At 40.1% G+C, this 18,380-nt stretch overlaps 2 protein-coding genes and 1 non-coding gene across 3 annotated transcripts; 1 reads left to right on the plus strand and 2 right to left on the minus strand.

Moving 5' to 3' along the window:
• The first annotated feature begins 296 nt into the window (after positions 1-296).
• Positions 297-4,490, plus strand: LOC121779284 (protein ACCELERATED CELL DEATH 6-like). Its single transcript, XM_042176591.1, has 5 exons — positions 297-319; positions 586-805; positions 2,372-3,002; positions 3,106-3,446; positions 3,768-4,490. The coding sequence occupies exons 2-5, from the start codon at positions 653-655 to the stop codon at positions 4,383-4,385; spliced, it is 1,743 nt and encodes a 580-aa protein (XP_042032525.1). The 5' UTR covers positions 297-319; positions 586-652; the 3' UTR covers positions 4,386-4,490.
• A 240-nt stretch (positions 4,491-4,730) lies between these two features.
• Positions 4,731-17,847, minus strand: LOC121778333 (protein WVD2-like 2). Its single transcript, XM_042175661.1, has 8 exons — positions 17,631-17,847; positions 16,952-17,203; positions 6,362-6,476; positions 5,949-6,037; positions 5,750-5,834; positions 5,596-5,667; positions 5,392-5,502; positions 4,731-5,261 (listed from the first exon to the last, which is right to left on the minus strand). Exons 2-8 carry the CDS (start codon positions 17,197-17,199, stop codon positions 4,947-4,949), a joined length of 1,035 nt encoding a protein of 344 aa, XP_042031595.1. The 5' UTR covers positions 17,200-17,203; positions 17,631-17,847; the 3' UTR covers positions 4,731-4,946.
• LOC121780485 lies at positions 8,800-8,906 on the minus strand. Its single transcript, XR_006046028.1, has one exon. It is a non-coding gene; the product is annotated as a small nucleolar RNA R71 (small nucleolar RNA).
• Positions 17,848-18,380: the final 533 nt, after the last annotated feature.

Below are 18,380 nucleotides of genomic sequence, written 5' to 3' on the forward strand. Positions count from 1 at the left end.
GACTAGTTTTCGTGAATAGAGAGTGTATATTTAAGAGAAGAGAGAGATTTTATAAATACAAAAAGTAACGGCAATAAAAAAGGGAAAAAGAAAGACACTTATGCCATTTTAAGGCTGAGGGATAAAAAAAAAGAAAAAAAAAATGACTCCAAAGTTCAAAAGATTTTTTTTGCGTTTTTTCAGAGACATGATGCAGGTTTTTCAAATTTAGGAAAATAAAAGGTGCAAACACCATGACCAATTCCAAAGTTTTTTCTTGGAAATTTTGGTCCTTATATATTTGAAGCAAGCACAGGCTAGGGTAATTCTGCTTCATCAGGTTTCATCTTCTCCCTCTCTCCTTTTTATCATTTCAGTATTATTATAAACAAATTTAGCAACACTCCCTTTTTTCTCTTATACGCTGCATGGCCTTTTAATTCATGTTTATTTCAAATACACATTCATTTTCAAAGATACAATCATGTTTCTTAATAAACCCGAAAATTATGTCATGATGAAATTCAATCATATTAATCAATTATTATCTCTTGATCGGTTACCTATTTTGTTACTTGAAATTTTGTTTACTCTTATATATCTCAGTCCAGTCCCTGCGCTTTAAATTCAAGGGAAATATATTCTGCTTCATCGAGTTTCATCTTCTTCTTTCATGCCAAACGAACAAGAAGTAGAAAGGATGAAAAGCTTGTCGAAGCAGAACGAGTATCTGATCGAAGAGGAGGAATCTTCATATAAAATCGAATCAGAGGTTGAACATGAATGGCATAGGTCGGAATCAACCATGAACTCACCCGACCCAAGAGTAAGCACATAGTACAATTTTTCTTGTTGATTTATGTCTTTGATAGAATAGGGTCACATATTTATTTATGCTCAAGGGCAGATGCAGAAAAAAGCTCGTGTAGGGGGCTACGCTTACCAAATATTAATTAAAGATGTATTTTTAAGTGATTTAGATTAATAATAAGGCTTTTGCATAACAACTTATATAAAATTTAGATAAAATTAGAAAATATTTTTAAAAATGAGAAAAATTTAGATAAATTTAAAAATTTTATCGAAGAAAATATTTTAAAAATGCGTTTATTCTGATCACGTGAACTAAAACCATCCATAACCCACACCCCATTACCCCATACATGTCCTCCACCGCATGCAACAACTCCTACAACTATATACCTATCCTTATATCTCTACTCTAACAAATTTTATTTTATTTTTTGCAATAAATAAATACACAACAAATAATAAAATTACTCCATTAAATTAAAAAAATGTTGATATATATTTATGGAATTTAAAATTTGATTATCAAACCCACCCCAATAACCTCATCGGTCCGGCCTGGACATCCGCAACGTAGACCAAGCTAGGTGTTGAACCGCTCCTTAGGTTATCCATTAGTTATCTTAGGCAAATTTCTGAAAAAATATCATGAAGTTTGGTCAAATTTTAATCCGTCTAGGCATCTTGAAAATCAGCCAAAAAATCATAATGTTTGGATTTGTTCTCAATATTCAATGATGAAACTTTTTGGTGAAATTGTATGAAATATGATAGCCGAAAAAATCGACACGGTGTCACCGCTAATGAATTAAACAATATTGTCTATTCATAAAGAAACCAATATTGTTTGGTTGCAAAATATGAACATTATTACATGTAGGTGACCATAAATTTTTATCCAGGGGTGATTGAGAACGAATTCATTTCATGAATTTTCAAGTTGAACTTTAAATTTTCCGAACCAGAATTGACCAAACTTTATGATTTTTTTTAACAATTTTCCCTTTGCATAAACCCGATTTTTATTTAAAAAAATGAATTATAATTATAATATAAGACAAATTGCCAAATAAATCATGAAAGATGTTCAAATTATGGTCCGTTCCACACTTTTAGCAAATCTTAATTATAAATCAAAAATCATAATTATAAATCATGAAGTTTGTAATTTTTTTCACAATGATCTCATTCGTCTCCTGTCTGGCGAATTACATGATGTTGTTGGAACCAATTTTAAACATGTTACAGTATTATGACTATGTTAGGAATGTTAAGTCGTATTCTTCTTAGGGTGATACTTGTTTATATGAATGGTTATTTGTTTAAAATTCGTTGTCACATCTTCGTGTATTTCACCGAAAAAGAGATAGATGTGATGATTGTAAAAATAACAAACTTCGTGATTTATAATTCGGTTTTTAAGTAGTGTGAGACGAACCAAAAGTTGACCTCTTTCGTGAGACTGACCAAAAGTTGACCATCTTTCACCATTTATTTAACAATTAGTCCTATAATACTTTATTTAAATATTTATATCCATGCATATTTTTCATAATTTTAATTTTGGATTTTCAAACTTTAGATCCATGAAGAAGAGTACGTGCATGCAAATATGTACAAGGATCTTGACTTGTATCTATCAGCCAAAAATGGTGATCTTGCTGACTTCAAAAGAATTATTCATCGAATTTCAACGGGAGATTCTGAAGATGATCTTTTGTCAAGGTTAAGCCTTATTGGAAACACATTTCTTCATGTAGCAGCCAAACATGGAAACCAAGATATAGTGAAATTCATAGCTAGTACTAAACCATCTCTTGTCTCAGTCAAGAATATTTGTGGAGAGACGGTGTTGCATCTTGCAGCAAAGGGTGGACATGAAGCAATGGTAGAAGCCCTTGTTGGAATTCTATCTCATAATGAGACAGAGAAGAGTGCTTTGCTTATGGCAGAAAATGAGATGGGAAACACAGCCTTGGATCAAGCATTAATCAGTGGTTGGGAATCAGTTGCAAGTTTTTTTATCCAACAAGATTCTGAGCTGTCATATCATCTAAACAAGCATGGAGAATCTGCCCTTTATTTGGCAGCTAAAGCTGGTCTTGTAGAATGCATCTCTTCTATTCTTGTACAATGCACGGATGACAACCGTCTAAACCTGCTTTTCAAGAATAAATCTTCCATCCAAGCAGCAATTGAGAGAAAGGACATAGGTATGTATTCATTAATAATGATTCCATTCCATCTTTGCTTGGTAAATGTAAAATATAATGGTTAGATTGGTTATTTATAGTTCTTATTTTTTGTGTGCATCAGTTGTTTTAGAAGCAATAATCAACGCTAAGCCGAGATTAATCCAAATGAGAGACAATGAAGGAAGAAATCCTCTTCATTTTGCTGCATCTTTGGGTCACCTAAAAGCAGCACATTACTTGCTACAAATCTATCCTTTCAATGCAACTAGAAGAGACAAAAAAGGTAAACTACCTATTCATTTGGCAGCACTGGAAGGCCACGTCGATATCATTTGCGCGTTGCTTCAAGATATCCCCGAAGCAGATGATCTGCTTGACAAGTCTGGTCGTAACATTCTACATATCGCTGCTCGGAGTGGAAGATATAAAGTCTCGATTACACAATTGCTCTATTCTATCACAACAACATTCTTAAAATATTAAGAGTAAAGGTTAATTTGGTCCTAAACATAAGACCAAAATACGAATTTGGTCCAAAACATTCACTTTTTGAAAAACAGGTCCATAACAAATGAAATCCTTGTCGAAGTGGTCCTTTTTTGACGGTTCCGTCAAAAAAATAAAACTAACGGTCATGCCGCCGTGCAATTAGCATTGATCGTTAGTTTTTTTATGGAACCGTCAAAAAATGACTATTTCGGCGACATTTTCATTTGTTATGGACCTGTTTTTCAAAAAGTGAATGTTTTGAACCAAAATTGACCTTTACTCAGATATTAATCGTATTTGTCTGTGTGGTTACAGCGTTTGATTTGGGCTGCCCTAAAAGCTGTATCTGTTCCTCAACCTATCTCCTACAGAAAAGGTTCAACTAGAATGGTGAGTGGCCACATGGAAGTCTATAAGGAAAGAGTAAATACTCTCTTGGTCGTGGCAACTTTGGTCGCAACAGTAACTTTTGCAGCTGGTTTCACCATGCCCGGTGGCTACATTAGCTCTGAAACTGGCACTGATTTGGGCATGGCAACGATGTGGAGAGACGCGGTGTTCCAAATTTTTGTTCTATGCGACACTATAGGCATGTATAGTTCAATCCTTGCAGTCACTGCTTTGATCTGGGCTCAGTTAGGTGATACTACCTTTGTTGTCATTGCCCTTCAAGTAGCGGCACCTTTGCTCGGGGTGGCTCTGATCATGATGTCCATGGCTTTCACAGCTGGAGTTACCATAATTCTTAACAAACTAAGGTGGCTCCAAATCACTATGCTAGCCATGAGTACATCTTTCATCGTCTTGCTACTTGTGCTCCTGCTTCCTTTGTGTGCACCACTCAGTTCAAGGAGTCTGGTGCTGCGTAAACTTTATTACTACCCGTTTTGCTTACTCGTGTACTCCTTATAGTAGCACAGAGCCAAATCAATCGAGTCTGAAGCACAACCTATTTTGCATCGTGGTATTGTATCGTGTGTTGGAGATTTTTATTCTTATGGTGATTTTGTAGGGTTGTTTGGCAAGAGGAATTCACTTTGTTTGATTGAGATATAATGATTGTCGAAATTTTATGTGAATTGGTTAAATTCTCTTCGGATTTTAAATTTTCTAGTAGGTGCTGCATTGCTGCAGCATAAGTTTTTGAATTCTAGTAAATTGTGGATTTGGTTTACTTTGGTTGTGTTGTAGGTTTGCTTCATCTTAGTTTTGATTTTGTTGATTTTTCAACTATAGGTCTTAGAGACACATTTTCACTTTTAACTGAATTGTGTTGCATGTAAGGGCATAGCTGCATAGGATGTAGTAATAAATTACACAAAATATACAACTCAGAATTTAGGCATCGCCTTTGGCAAGTCACTGCATGTAACAAAGTTGACTTGCACAAACATACAAACATTTTGATCAAACATAAGGAAACAGAAAAGAGTTTTCCAGCTAATTATAAATCTATCAACTACCAATACAAGTTCAAGATTGAGCTGCAATTTCAGCATTCCCCTGCTCTTCTGCTTGAGAATCTTCTACCATCTCTTTTGATTGCTTCGTAGGAATCTTGGCTTTGTTCGATCCATTCACCTTTCGCACATAAGTTTGATCCTTACCCTTAGGGGTGACAGGAGAGGCCTTTTTCTGAAGAGGAGAAGCTCTGCCTTCTCTGTAGACGCCTACACTGTGACGAGATGCTCGTCCACTGGATACCTTGTCCTCAGGAGTCGGTTTGACTGCATCACCGCAGCTCTTTCTCCTGCTTAGATTTGGTGATTTGGCACGGGTGACAGGCAGCTGCGTATAAACATATTTAGTCCAAAATGACACGAACTTGCAAGATGCAAAAACGATTTACCTTGGCATAATATACATGAATCAGTCATTTTATGTAGAACAAGCAAAAGCTCTGTAGGAAAATGAATACCTTTTTTAGCTCAACTTTCGGTGGAGGACCTTCACGATAGAAGCTAGGAACAGGATTTGCTTTGTACATCATGTTCCTCCTAAGCTGCTTTACTGCTGCTTGTTCTTCTTCCTACATATTCAGATGTAGGTTATAACATGAATTTTGTACAAATCCCGAATAAGAGAGACGAGAAAAGGAATACAATACAGAGGAAAGCCATACCTTGGTTCTAGCTTCATAGTCAAGTTTCTCTTTCTCCAAGGCTTTGTGCTTCTCTTCTAACTTAGTGTAAAACTAAGAATGAAATATGAGGAGAAATGATAAGAAAGGAATTAGAAACAATACGACATTGGACTTCATTCAGTATGAAAAGTACCTCCTTACGCCTCTCTAAACGGTTTACACAATTGAATCTCGGAGCAACCGGAACTGTGACCCTCGTCCTTACAGAAGTTGCAGTACTACAAATGCTAAGGAACTAACATAAAAGCAAGATTACTGCTAAATTTCAAATAAGGAAAAGAAAGTGCGTGCAAAACCAATCAAGCAAAAAGAAAAATGCAGCCATAGGATACGAGGAAGCCAAAGACCAATTATCTTCTTCATCGTTATAATTTTTGCAATGAGGCTGCATCAGCTTCCTTGAAGACAAATGAGCAATTGGCTGGAACAGGAACAGCCATCATCACCAAGAAAGTTGAATCTCCGCAATCAATATTATACTTACATAGCATATATAGAACACCAACAAGGAAAATTACGATAACTATGTGGAACATACATCCAACAAGCGACACTTGCTAGAGACTCTAAGCCACAACAAAACGACTAGCATGTCAATCACGATGCAAACAATCGGAAACCACTTGATTTAGTGTGGACATCCTCCATATCAAAAAAAGATACTACAATGCATAACAAAGTCCAAAGACATAACTGGGAAGATACATACAAAACTAATGTGATACTTAAGGAGGGAAAGACTCACCTTTGCTGATCCTGGAGAAAGTGAATCGCGAGACTTGGGCAAAACTTCTGTAACCGAATCATTGCTTTCAGACCCATTAGCAGATGCAGGTTTTGCTGGCGATTTCTCAAGAGACTTGATGCGAAGCTTATTTCCTATTCTTTACCCCGGATTTCATGTTAATTATAACTCACCAAGTCGTGCTTTGAGTGTAGTTTCGGGTGTTAGAAGCTGGAAGTTCGTCGGAAATGCATAGCTGAGATTCCAGAGAGTTCGCCCGGTCGGGCGTTTTGATGTTGCTAAACGCCCGATCGGGCGTTTCCATTTTGTGCATGCGGAGTCCAGAAAGTTCGCCCGGTCGGGCGTTCTGATTTCAACTAAACGCCCGGTCGGGCGTCTCCCGCGAAGCCATGCAGAAGCATATCGCCCGGTCGGGCGATTGGTCCTTCTAAGTTCGCCCGGTCGGGCGTTACGCATGAGGATTCCAGAAAGTTCGCCCGGTCGGGCGATTATTGACGACACAAAATGCCCGGTCGGGCGTTTCCCCACGATACCTCCAGAAGCCTTTCGCCCGGTCGGGCGATTATCCCTTCTAATTTCGCCCGGTCGGGCGTTTGGTGGTTCAACTGCATTTCAGCAGTTTTCTCGGCAGTTTTGCTGGGGAAATAAAAATAGAAAGGAATTTACAGAGAAGGGGGGACAGAACGGAGAAGAAGGAAGAAGAGAAGAGAAGGAGGAAAATCTACCCGACACTCCGACGATCCGACTCCGCCATCCAATTCTACTCCGAAAGAGCATGCCTTCTACGGTTTTAATCATTGAATTTATCATGTATCAAGGCTAGGCTCATTTGTTGCTCCAAGTTGTGAATTAGACTCGTTAGAATGCTTCTACACTTTTGAACTCATGTTTGATATCATTGATTGTGTTTAATGCGTAATTCTATTACTTTAGAGGCATCTTTTGTGATAGATATCTAATCCTTGTTTATTGTCTCTTTAACATAGACATGGATGGATTAATCAATTGTTTGCTATCAAATTAGAACTGTTCAGGGGATAAATTGATAGTGGATTAGGTAAGTGATTATAGTAGACGACGTTCGTTCCCGCGCATCTGCAGGAATTAAATGTCGTTGAAAGTTGGTTCATGGAACAAGTGTTCAGCTGACTGTGAACTATACGTCGTAGACATGTTCAGTGCACGCGATTAGGTTGATAAGTTAATCCCAAATTTGTGTGTGATAAATGTGTAGAATGATTCGAGTCTAAGGAGCAACTTGGAGTGACCTGTTTTTCTCGTGTTTAAAATCCTTGCGTAGTTAGTTTGTTAACTTAGTGTCATTAATCATCAAAACCAAAAATCGAACCTTTTTATGCTTTGTTTAGCGTTGAGTTTTAATAATCATTCCCTTCCCTGTGGATCGACACCTAAAATACTACACACGAAGCTGTATTCTTGCAGTTAGTGATAATATTTGGGTAATTAAATTGAACTTGCGTGCGAAATTGATTTGTTTTACAAACCAGTATTATCCACACCAAGTTTTGGCGCCGTTGCCGGGGAAGGCAATCGATTATTTAGCTTATAGTTTTTGTTTGTTTTTATTTTGTTTGATTTTTCTTTTTGAGTTTTTTAGGTACCTTGTTCGTGTTCTACGGTGTGATAGCCATCTACCACGTCCGGACTTGAAGACGAAGGAGTGTATTATTTTAGGTAATATTTAGCTAACTCTTAGTTTAGTTTTAGGTAGTTTTGTTCGCACACTAGCACACACGTTTTATAGGACTTACCCCGAAGTTGTCGAGAGGTCTCGCTTTCGGTAATTAGGAAATATTTTATGCTTGTGCTTGGTGTATTTTCTGTTGTGTAGGTAAAAATAAAAAAAATAAAAATAAAAAAAGTGAATGCACACGCGATCACAGGGTACACCACCGTTTGGGTTGCTCTGTTATCAAAGAAGAAGAGTTAGAGGATCGCCTACTGAAATCTTCCCGGACTATCCGAGTCCAATCAGAGGCAACTTGTTCAGCGAGCCGAGTACAGAAAGAGATTCAGAATCAGAAAGTGAGATGGCAGATAACAATGAGATACCACCACCTGTTGTGAGGTTTGGCGATACACTGAGATCGGGAATTGAGTACCCCGGAGAGTTTGCTTATGCGAACAACAACATCAACATTCCACCTCACTATATTAGTTTGGTGAATGGGGGGAATCTTTTCCATGGACGGGATGATGAGGACCCGGTGAGCCACCTCAATGCCTTCTACGAGTTGACGAACTCTCACAGACCCCCGAATGTGGAACACAATCTAATCAAGAGGGTCTTATTCCCATTCTCTCTGAGGGAGAAAGCAAGAGCTTGGTATGACTCTATCCCGGGCTACAACATAGCAACGTTCCAAGAGTTGAAGACGTTGTTCCTCTTGGAATACAATTCTCCTATGAAGATTGAGAAGTTGAGAGAGGAGATCACCTCTTTCCGACAAAAGTATGACGAGTCCTTCGCGGAAGCATGGAAGAGATTCACGGAATTGATAAGGAAATGCCCAAGTCACGGACTAGCTCCGGGGCATGACCTTTTGAAATTCTACAAGGGACTCAACAGTGAAGGCACGGGATTGGTGACTGCAGGTTCGAATGGGAACCTAGATGATCTAACTCACGATGAGGTGAGGGCTTTGTTTCAAAGGCTGGCCAACAATCAACGGAATTGGCACAATCCAAGGCGAGGGGCTGATAGAGCGGGAGATACATTTGGTGCTACCAAGGATGCGGAAAGAGTGACCGCAATTGAGGCTCAACTGGCGGACATTAGCACTCAAATGTCGTCGATGACAAAGGCAGTTAAATCTCTTCAACTGACTCCTCAACCCCAAGCTGTGACGGTGATGAGATGTGGGTTGTGCCAAGGCGGGCATCATACTGATCAGTGCCCAAGTCTTCAAGGACCACCTGTGGAAGATGTGAACTATATTGGCAACAATCGCCAAGGGTTCAATCAAGGCAACCAATTCAACAATCAGCAAAATTGGAGACCTCAACAAACGGGATGGAATCAGGCTGGTCCTAGCAACAACTCGGGAAATCAATGGAGGAACAACACTCAACCGCCGGGTTATGAGAAGAAGCCAACCGTCGAGGATCAGTTGGGGCAGATTCTCTCTTTCATGACTAAGAGTCAAAAGGAGAACGAAATTTTCAAGGAAAGGACGGTGGAAAAGTTTGGGCAGATGGATGCGACAATGAGGAATCTTGAGACGCAGATAGGGCAGCTTGCCACGGCATCACACACGAGGATTCCTAACACCATCCCGAGCAATACCGTACCTAATCCGAGAGGCAATGAACAGTGTAAGGCAGTGGTCTTGAGAAGTGGTCGTGAGTTGGATTCGACACCATCAATGGACGGCCAAGGTACTTCCGGCATCTCACACGCAGGGGCGGATGAGATGTTAGGCTTGCATTCCTCGCACGCAGGGGCGGACGAGGCATGTAAGGGAAGTCCCGCGTTGGTGCAGGGTGCCCAACATGGTCAAGAACAGGCTGCATCCGGCAGCAAGGAAAATGGTGTAGAAGCCGAGTTAAGTGAGAAGTTTTTGGCAGAAAAGAAGGGAAAGCAGAAAGTAGAGATGGGATCAAATGGACAGCTGATGACAAGTCCGGCATTAGACCCGAAAAGCAAGTTCAACTTCCCTGATCACATTCCTCCTCCACCATATCCACCGAAGAGGAAGAAGAGAGCTCCAAAGGAGAAAAGCTTCGAGTGGATGATGAACGTGATTCGAAAAGTGAATGTGGATGTATCGTTGGTGGACCTCTTCACTAATTTCCCCAAGTTCTCCAAGTTCTTTAAGGACATGATGGCAAACAAGGAGAAACTTCAAGACGAGGGAATAGTGGCATTGAGCATGAATTGCTCACAATTGATTTCGGGAATGATGCCCATGAAGAAGAGGGATCCGGGAAGTTGTGTGATTCCTTGTGAGATAGGCAACACAATTTTCACCAAATGTCTATTGGATCAAGGATCGGGGATCTCACTGATGGCATTGAAAACAGCACGTGCCATTGGACTGGAGAACAGAATGGAGCCCATCGACATTGCCCTACAACTGGCTGATCATTCCATTGTGAAGCCCACTGGAATAGTAGAGGATGTCTTGGTCAAGGTAGACAAGTTCGTCATCCCCGTTGATTTCATAGTATTGGATATGCCCGAGGACAAAGAGGTGCCAATTCTGTTTGGCAGACCGTTTCTTGCCACAGGGGACGTGTTGCTAGGAGCAAAGGACAACTCGGTCACGTTTAGAATTAATGGTGAGCAAGTGACCATTAATGTGGAGAAAGCGATGAAGCATCCTAGTGATGCAAAAGCGTGCTTTAGAGTTGATGTCCTCGACAAGTGTATCTTTGACAAGATGCGTTGCTCGGCAAGTATAGAAGGAAGCGTTTATGATAAGGGGAGCTTGGAAAGAGACTTTGGTTCGACAATTAAAGTTGATTTTGATTTTGATGAAAGTGAGGATGCTCAAATTGATCAACCAAGTCTAGAGAATGAATGTGTGGTGGATACTTTCGTGGCGGATGTGCAGCCCTCAATTGAAGTACCACCAAAGCTAGAATTGAAGCCACTCCCGACAAATCTGAAATACGCATTCCTTGGTGAGGATGAATCTTTACCGGTTGTGATATCGGCGATGTTGAATGATGAAGAGGAGTTGAAGTTGATAGAGCTACTGAAGTCACACAAGAAAGCTCTAGGTTGGTCCATTGCCGACATCAAAGGAATTAGCCCCGCAATATGCATGCATAAAATCTTGATGGAAGATGGAGCTAAGCCGGTAAGAGAGAGACAAAGGAGGTTGAACCCACTTATGCAGGAAGTGGTTGAAAAAGAAGTGAAGAAATTGCTGAAATATGGGATGATCTATCCCATTTCCGATAGTGAGTGGGTTAGCCCGGTACAATGTGTACCAAAGAAAGGGGGAATAACCGTGACCGTCAATGAGAAGAATGAGGTTTTGGCAACTCGATTGGTGAACTCATGGAGAGTTTGCATGGATTATAGAAAGTTGAATACGGCGACGAGAAAAGATCACTTCCCGTTGCCATTTCTGGATCAGTTGCTCGATAGGATTGCGGGTTATTTCCATTATTGCTTTCTAGATGGATATTCGGGGTACAATCAGATTGCAATTGCCCCGGAAGATCAAGAAAAGACGACATTCACATGTCCTATTGGAACTTATGCCTTCCGTCGGATGCCTTTTGGTTTGTGTAATGCACCGGCTACATTCCAACGTTGCATGATGGCAATTTTTTCTGATATGAATGAAGACATCATGGAGATCTTCATGGATGATTTCTCCGTCTTTGGATCCTCATTTGACTTTTGCTTAGAAAACTTGAGACGGGTCCTACAAAGATGTGAAGAATCAAATCTCGTGCTCAATTGGGAAAAGTGTCAGTTCATGGTCAAGGAAGGCATAGTGTTGGGACACAAGGTGTCAGAGTTGGGGTTGGAGATGGATAAGGCGAAGATTGATGTGATCTCAAAGTTACCTCCCCCAACGAATGTGAAGGGCATCCGTAGTTTCCTTGGACACGCGGGATTCTACCGACGTTTTATAAAGGATTTTTCAAAGATTGCAAAGCCACTTTGCAACTTGCTTGAAAAGGATGCCAAGTTCGTCTTTGATGGGAAATGCCTTGAGGCATTTGAATTGCTGAAGAAAAAGCTAGTCGAAGCTCCTATTATTATCACACCCGACTGGTCAAAGCCGTTTGAGCTGATGTGTGATGCTTCGGACTATGCTGTGGGGGCCGTTCTAGGCCAAAGGAGAGACAAGGTTCTACACGCTGTCTACTATGCTAGCAAAGTACTCAACGAAGCTCAACTGAATTACACCACGACAGAGAAGGAAATGCTAGCAGTAGTGTATGCTTTTGAGAAGTTTCGTGCTTACTTACTTGGCACGAAGGTGGTAGTGTTTACGGATCATTCGGCTATCAAGTACTTGATGAACAAGAAAGATGCAAAGCCTCGGTTGGTGAGGTGGATCCTTTTACTACAAGAGTTTGATGTGGAAATCAAAGACAAAAAGGGGACCGAGAATTTGGTAGCCGATCATCTGTCTAGATTAGAGGGATTGGAAGAGACGGAAGATGAAAGAAAGAAAAGGATAAATGAGAAATTTCCCGACGAGCAAGTGTTGCAAGTGGAGGCTCGGGAAACATATGTGCCGTGGTTTGCCAATTTGGCAAACTACCTTGTCACGGGCATTATACCAGAAGGGTTGTCATCTAACCAAAAGAAGAAGTTTTTGAGTGACACTCGCACATATGTTTGGGAAGATCCGTTTCTCTTCCGGATTTGTAGTGATGGAGTGATTCGAAGGTGCGTTGGAGAGCATGAGCACCTTCAGATTTTGTCTGCATGCCATGATTCGTTGTATGGCGGCCACTTTGGAGCACGACGAACTGCTTTTAAAGTGCTTCAGTCCGGATTCTTTTGGCCATCGATCTTCAAGGATGCAAAAGCCTATGTAGAACGATGTGACAGTTGCCAAAGAGCCGGCAATATCTCGTGGAGAAATGAAATGCCGATGAATAATATTCACGAGGTAGAACTTTTCGATGTTTGGGGAATAGACTTCATGGGACCGTTTCCCAAGTCTAATGGGCAGCAATACATTCTCGTTGCTGTCGACTACGTATCTAAGTGGGTAGAGGCAGTGGCCTCGGCAACCAATGATGCCAAAGTGGTGTTGAAATTTATCAAGAATCACATCTTTAACCGCTTTGGGACACCACGAGCCATTATCAGTGATGGAGGAACTCATTTTTGCAACAAATTGTTTGAAAACCTCCTAGGAAAGTATGGTGTCCAACACAAGGTTGCTACCCCTTATCATCCCCAAACAAGTGGTCAAGTTGAAGTCTCCAATCGTGAGATAAAGCGGGTGCTTGAGAAAGTTGTAAGGCCGTCTCGGAAGGATTGGGCTCAAAAGCTAGATGATGCTCTGTGGGCCTATCGAACGGCGTATAAGACCCCGATTGGAACTTCACCATACAAATTGGTATTTGGGAAGGCTTGCCATTTGCCGGTAGAGCTTGAGCATAAAGCTTTTTGGGCTTTGCAAAAGCTTAATTTGGATTATGATGCTGCAGCCGAGAAGAGGATGTGCGATATGAATGAGATGGATGAGTTTAGGCTTCATGCATATGAGAGCGTTGATCTCTACAAAGAGCGTGCTAAGAGGGTACATGATGCAGCCATTAAGCCTCGTCAATTCCATGAGGGACAACTGGTCCTTTTGTACAACTCTCGGCTTAGACTGTTTCCGGGCAAGCTCAAGTCAAGATGGTGGGGTCCCTATGTGGTGCACAAGGTATACCCCTATGGTGCTGTGGATGTTCGGGATCAGAAGAATGGTAGCATTTGGAAGGTGAATGGCCAACGCTTGAAGGCCTATGTTGGAGTTGAAAGTGGCACGGAGACAGAAGAGGTGGTCACACTAGAGAATCCGAAAGTGTAGACCAAAGATGAAGAAGGTCGAGCCAACGACTATAAACAAAGGCGCTGATTGGGAGGCAACCCAAGTTTTTATCTTTCTTTTATCTTTTGGTTTCATATGTTGGAGGTTTTGTTTGCTCAATTCTTTCCTCCAACATTTATTTTGAATTGAGTGTTCTTTTTGTAGTTTTTGTTTTTTTTGTAGGAGCAATTGGGAGTTAGGATTGGAGCTTAGGAGGAAGCACACCTGCAAAGGATTTTTACACCCACCCTCCCACCCGAATGCACTATGGACGTCATGCCAAGTTTGGGGGAGTTTCCTTTCCCTTTACTTTATTTGTCTTCTTTGCATGCATTGAGGACAATGATGCATTCAAGTTTGGGGGGTTATGATTGATTTGTGATGTATGTTTTTTGGGTGTTTTGCGTGATAAAGATGTTTTGAATCTATGTAGTTGACGGGTGCATGCTTTATCTTCGGCTTTCTGGTTAGGAAATCTTACTTGATTTTACTTCATCTTTGAAGCTTAGGATGAATGGAATGGGTGCATGAATCTATTTGAAAAAGCATGTTGTGATTACATCCGATTTCTTAAGTTGAGGAGAGTATGAAAATCGCATGACTTGTGGAAATTATTTTGGATTGATTTGTTTTATCGAGTGAAGTGCTTGCGTTCGTTTGTGTTAACGATATGGGAGGACAAGGCACTAGGATGAACTCCATGGCCAAATGATCACATGCCTAGTCCTACACATGATCCCCTAGAAGCCACTTTGAGCTTAATTTCCTATTATTTGTGTAAACACTTAGCCAAACACTTAGCCACTGAAATAAGCCTAATTTTAGCCTCATCGAAAGACCTTGCTACTGTTTGGGTGCTAAATACTAGTTTGAGCTTGGTGGTTGAATGTTGAGTGTTGGGTGGTGTATTGCAAAAGTGTAGACATTTCTAGACTTGATAGAAGGTGAAAAGAATGAAGTTCTAAGAGAAAAAAAAAAAACAAGAAAAAGAAAAAGACGACCTCCAAATTCACAAAAGTCGAGGTCTTTACAAAAAAAAAAAAAAAAAAAAAAAAAAATAAGTTGATGAAATAAAGATAGAGCTTCTATATTTGTTTGTGTAATCTCGTCTGGAATAGATCTCAAGTTTGGGGGAGTGTGGGTTTGGTTGTAATTTTGTGTTGTTCGATCTTTGGAAGGATGTTGTAGGAGGGAAGATTTTGGCACTCAAATGTGTAGCCTTTGAGCTCACTATCCATACTTATCCTACCTCGTCCCTAGCCCCATTACAACCTTGAAATAAGACCTTGGACCTTATCGTTGATGCTTGTGGATGTTGTGTAAAGAACTTGGTAGAGTTAAAGAGGTTCGATTTGAAATCTGTGAGTCTATGTGGTTAGTATTGCTTAATGAGTCAATGATGATGGTTTGAGTTGTTTGATCGCATGCTTGGACTTATTTTGAAGTGCACCTTAACTTGACGTTCTAGGGGGATGAGTGATTGTTCTTGAGAGTGGGAAATCTCGATTGGAAATGTTGGGGGTTTAGATTTTGTCACTCACGTCCCTACATGATTCTTTGTGATGAAAATTTCTCTGCGGGGTAGACTTGCGTTGAGTTTTTGTGCTAAAAAATGTACCTTGCTCGGGGCGAGCAAGAGCTTAAGTTTGGGGGTATTTGATGCGAAGCTTATTTCCTATTCTTTACCCCGGATTTCATGTTAATTATAACTCACCAAGTCGTGCTTTGAGTGTAGTTTCGGGTGTTAGAAGCTGGAAGTTCGTCGGAAATGCATAGCTGAGATTCCAGAGAGTTCGCCCGGTCGGGCGTTTTGATGTTGCTAAACGCCCGATCGGGCGTTTCCATTTTGTGCATGCGGAGTCCAGAAAGTTCGCCCGGTCGGGCGTTCTGATTTCAACTAAACGCCCGGTCGGGCGTCTCCCGCGAAGCCATGCAGAAGCATATCGCCCGGTCGGGCGATTGGTCCTTCTAAGTTCGCCCGGTCGGGCGTTACGCATGAGGATTCCAGAAAGTTCGCCCGGTCGGGCGATTATTGACGACACAAAATGCCCGGTCGGGCGTTTCCCCACGATACCTCCAGAAGCCTTTCGCCCGGTCGGGCGATTATCCCTTCTAATTTCGCCCGGTCGGGCGTTTGGTGGTTCAACTGCATTTCAGCAGTTTTCTCGGCAGTTTTGCTGGGGAAATAAAAATAGAAAGGAATTTACAGAGAAGGGGGGACAGAACGGAGAAGAAGGAAGAAGAGAAGAGAAGGAGGAAAATCTACCCGACACTCCGACGATCCGACTCCGCCATCCAATTCTACTCCGAAAGAGCATGCCTTCTACGGTTTTAATCATTGAATTTATCATGTATCAAGGCTAGGCTCATTTGTTGCTCCAAGTTGTGAATTAGACTCGTTAGAATGCTTCTACACTTTTGAACTCATGTTTGATATCATTGATTGTGTTTAATGCGTAATTCTATTACTTTAGAGGCATCTTTTGTGATAGATATCTAATCCTTGTTTATTGTCTCTTTAACATAGACATGGATGGATTAATCAATTGTTTGCTATCAAATTAGAACTGTTCAGGGGATAAATTGATAGTGGATTAGGTAAGTGATTATAGTAGACGACGTTCGTTCCCGCGCATCTGCAGGAATTAAATGTCGTTGAAAGTTGGTTCATGGAACAAGTGTTCAGCTGACTGTGAACTATACGTCGTAGACATGTTCAGTGCACGCGATTAGGTTGATAAGTTAATCCCAAATTTGTGTGTGATAAATGTGTAGAATGATTCGAGTCTAAGGAGCAACTTGGAGTGACCTGTTTTTCTCGTGTTTAAAATCCTTGCGTAGTTAGTTTGTTAACTTAGTGTCATTAATCATCAAAACCAAAAATCGAACCTTTTTATGCTTTGTTTAGCGTTGAGTTTTAATAATCATTCCCTTCCCTGTGGATCGACACCTAAAATACTACACACGAAGCTGTATTCTTGCAGTTAGTGATAATATTTGGGTAATTAAATTGAACTTGCGTGCGAAATTGATTTGTTTTACAAACCAGTATTATCCACACCAAGACTTGTGAACATCAGCCTTAATAATCTTCTCCTCGGGTTGGTGATTGGTGCTTTTCACCCCTAGCACGTCTTGTTTCTCGTCGAAGCCGTCTGGAACTCTAGCTTTCGTGTTATTATCCTTCACCTCATAATCATTCTTTCCAGATTTCTCCGGTACTGCTTTCGGAGCAACACGGACGGTGCCATTCGATCTTTCATTCACCGCGTTCGTCTTCTTATCAATACGAAGACCTACAACACCTCTCCCCATTTGCCTGCACCAACATAAAGCTAAGGCTGTCAACCAAATACCTAATTTTCAACAAAAAAAATTCTATCTTTCACAACTGATTACGATAGCTAACAGCCAGAAAACAACTCCAAGAAAAAGCTAATTGGTTGTGAAATTGCTCAACAATGCTGCAAAATCAAATTCATTTTTAGGCATTATTCAAAAAAGAAAAGGAACGGAAAGAACACTTCACACAAAATATGTTAATTGCATAAATGCAGAAAGCTAAAACCCCTAAATCTCTTTAAATTTAGTGAAAGATAAAACAGAAACACTAAAAAACAGCTCAACCGCAGCTAAAATCAACAGATTACTAGCAAAAAACAAACGGATCGAGCCAAATATCACTATCCAAATGATTCTCAAACAAACAGAGCTTAATTTGTTTAAAAACAAGAGAGATTTCTCACAAATGTGATTCAATTTCCTCCCCTTTCTGCTCCCGATCTGAGTGGCAAGATCTTCGAATGAATTGGATAACAAACACCTCCTTCACCGCTGCCACAATCCACGACGAGCAGACGTGGGCGCAACTCGCAGCGCTCTCTCTCTCTCTCTCAACCAATGGAGGTTTTGAGCCCTCTCTCTCGAATCTCGAAGCCGCTAATGTCGGGCCGTTGCTGCTGATTTATTTGCCTTTTTCTTTTTTTATTTATTCATGGGAATATTTTCCTTTTTTTAAGACAAATGTATTTAAATTCTATATTTTCAATAAATGGGTGCGATAATTACATATTTCATACAAAATGTTTTACCTTTATTTTAATTTAATAAAAAAATATTAAATTTACATATTTCATATAAAAAGTTATATTAGTTTTTTAAATTAATACATTCCGTTAAATATTTTAAACACCGTTAGTTAGTTTATAATTTGTCTAATTTATCATCATAATAAAAGAATAATTAGAGATTTAATACAATTAATCACTCAAAAAAAATAACAATCAATATACTCTATTTTTATTGCGTTCTTTATAGAACACAGTATAAAATAAGTTCATATTTCATCTTTACAAAATGGCTAATTTGAGCTTCAAATAGTCAGTAAATCAATATTTAATTATTTCAAAAAAGATTCAATATGTTTTTAGTTGTATTCTCCATTGTTACATGAGAAAACTTCGATAATAAAATGCAATTCGCAAATTTGATGGTGA

The sequence above is a fragment of the Salvia splendens genome, chromosome 19 (genome assembly GCF_004379255.2).
Source record: "Salvia splendens isolate huo1 chromosome 19, SspV2, whole genome shotgun sequence".
Taxonomy (NCBI): domain Eukaryota; kingdom Viridiplantae; phylum Streptophyta; class Magnoliopsida; order Lamiales; family Lamiaceae; genus Salvia; species Salvia splendens.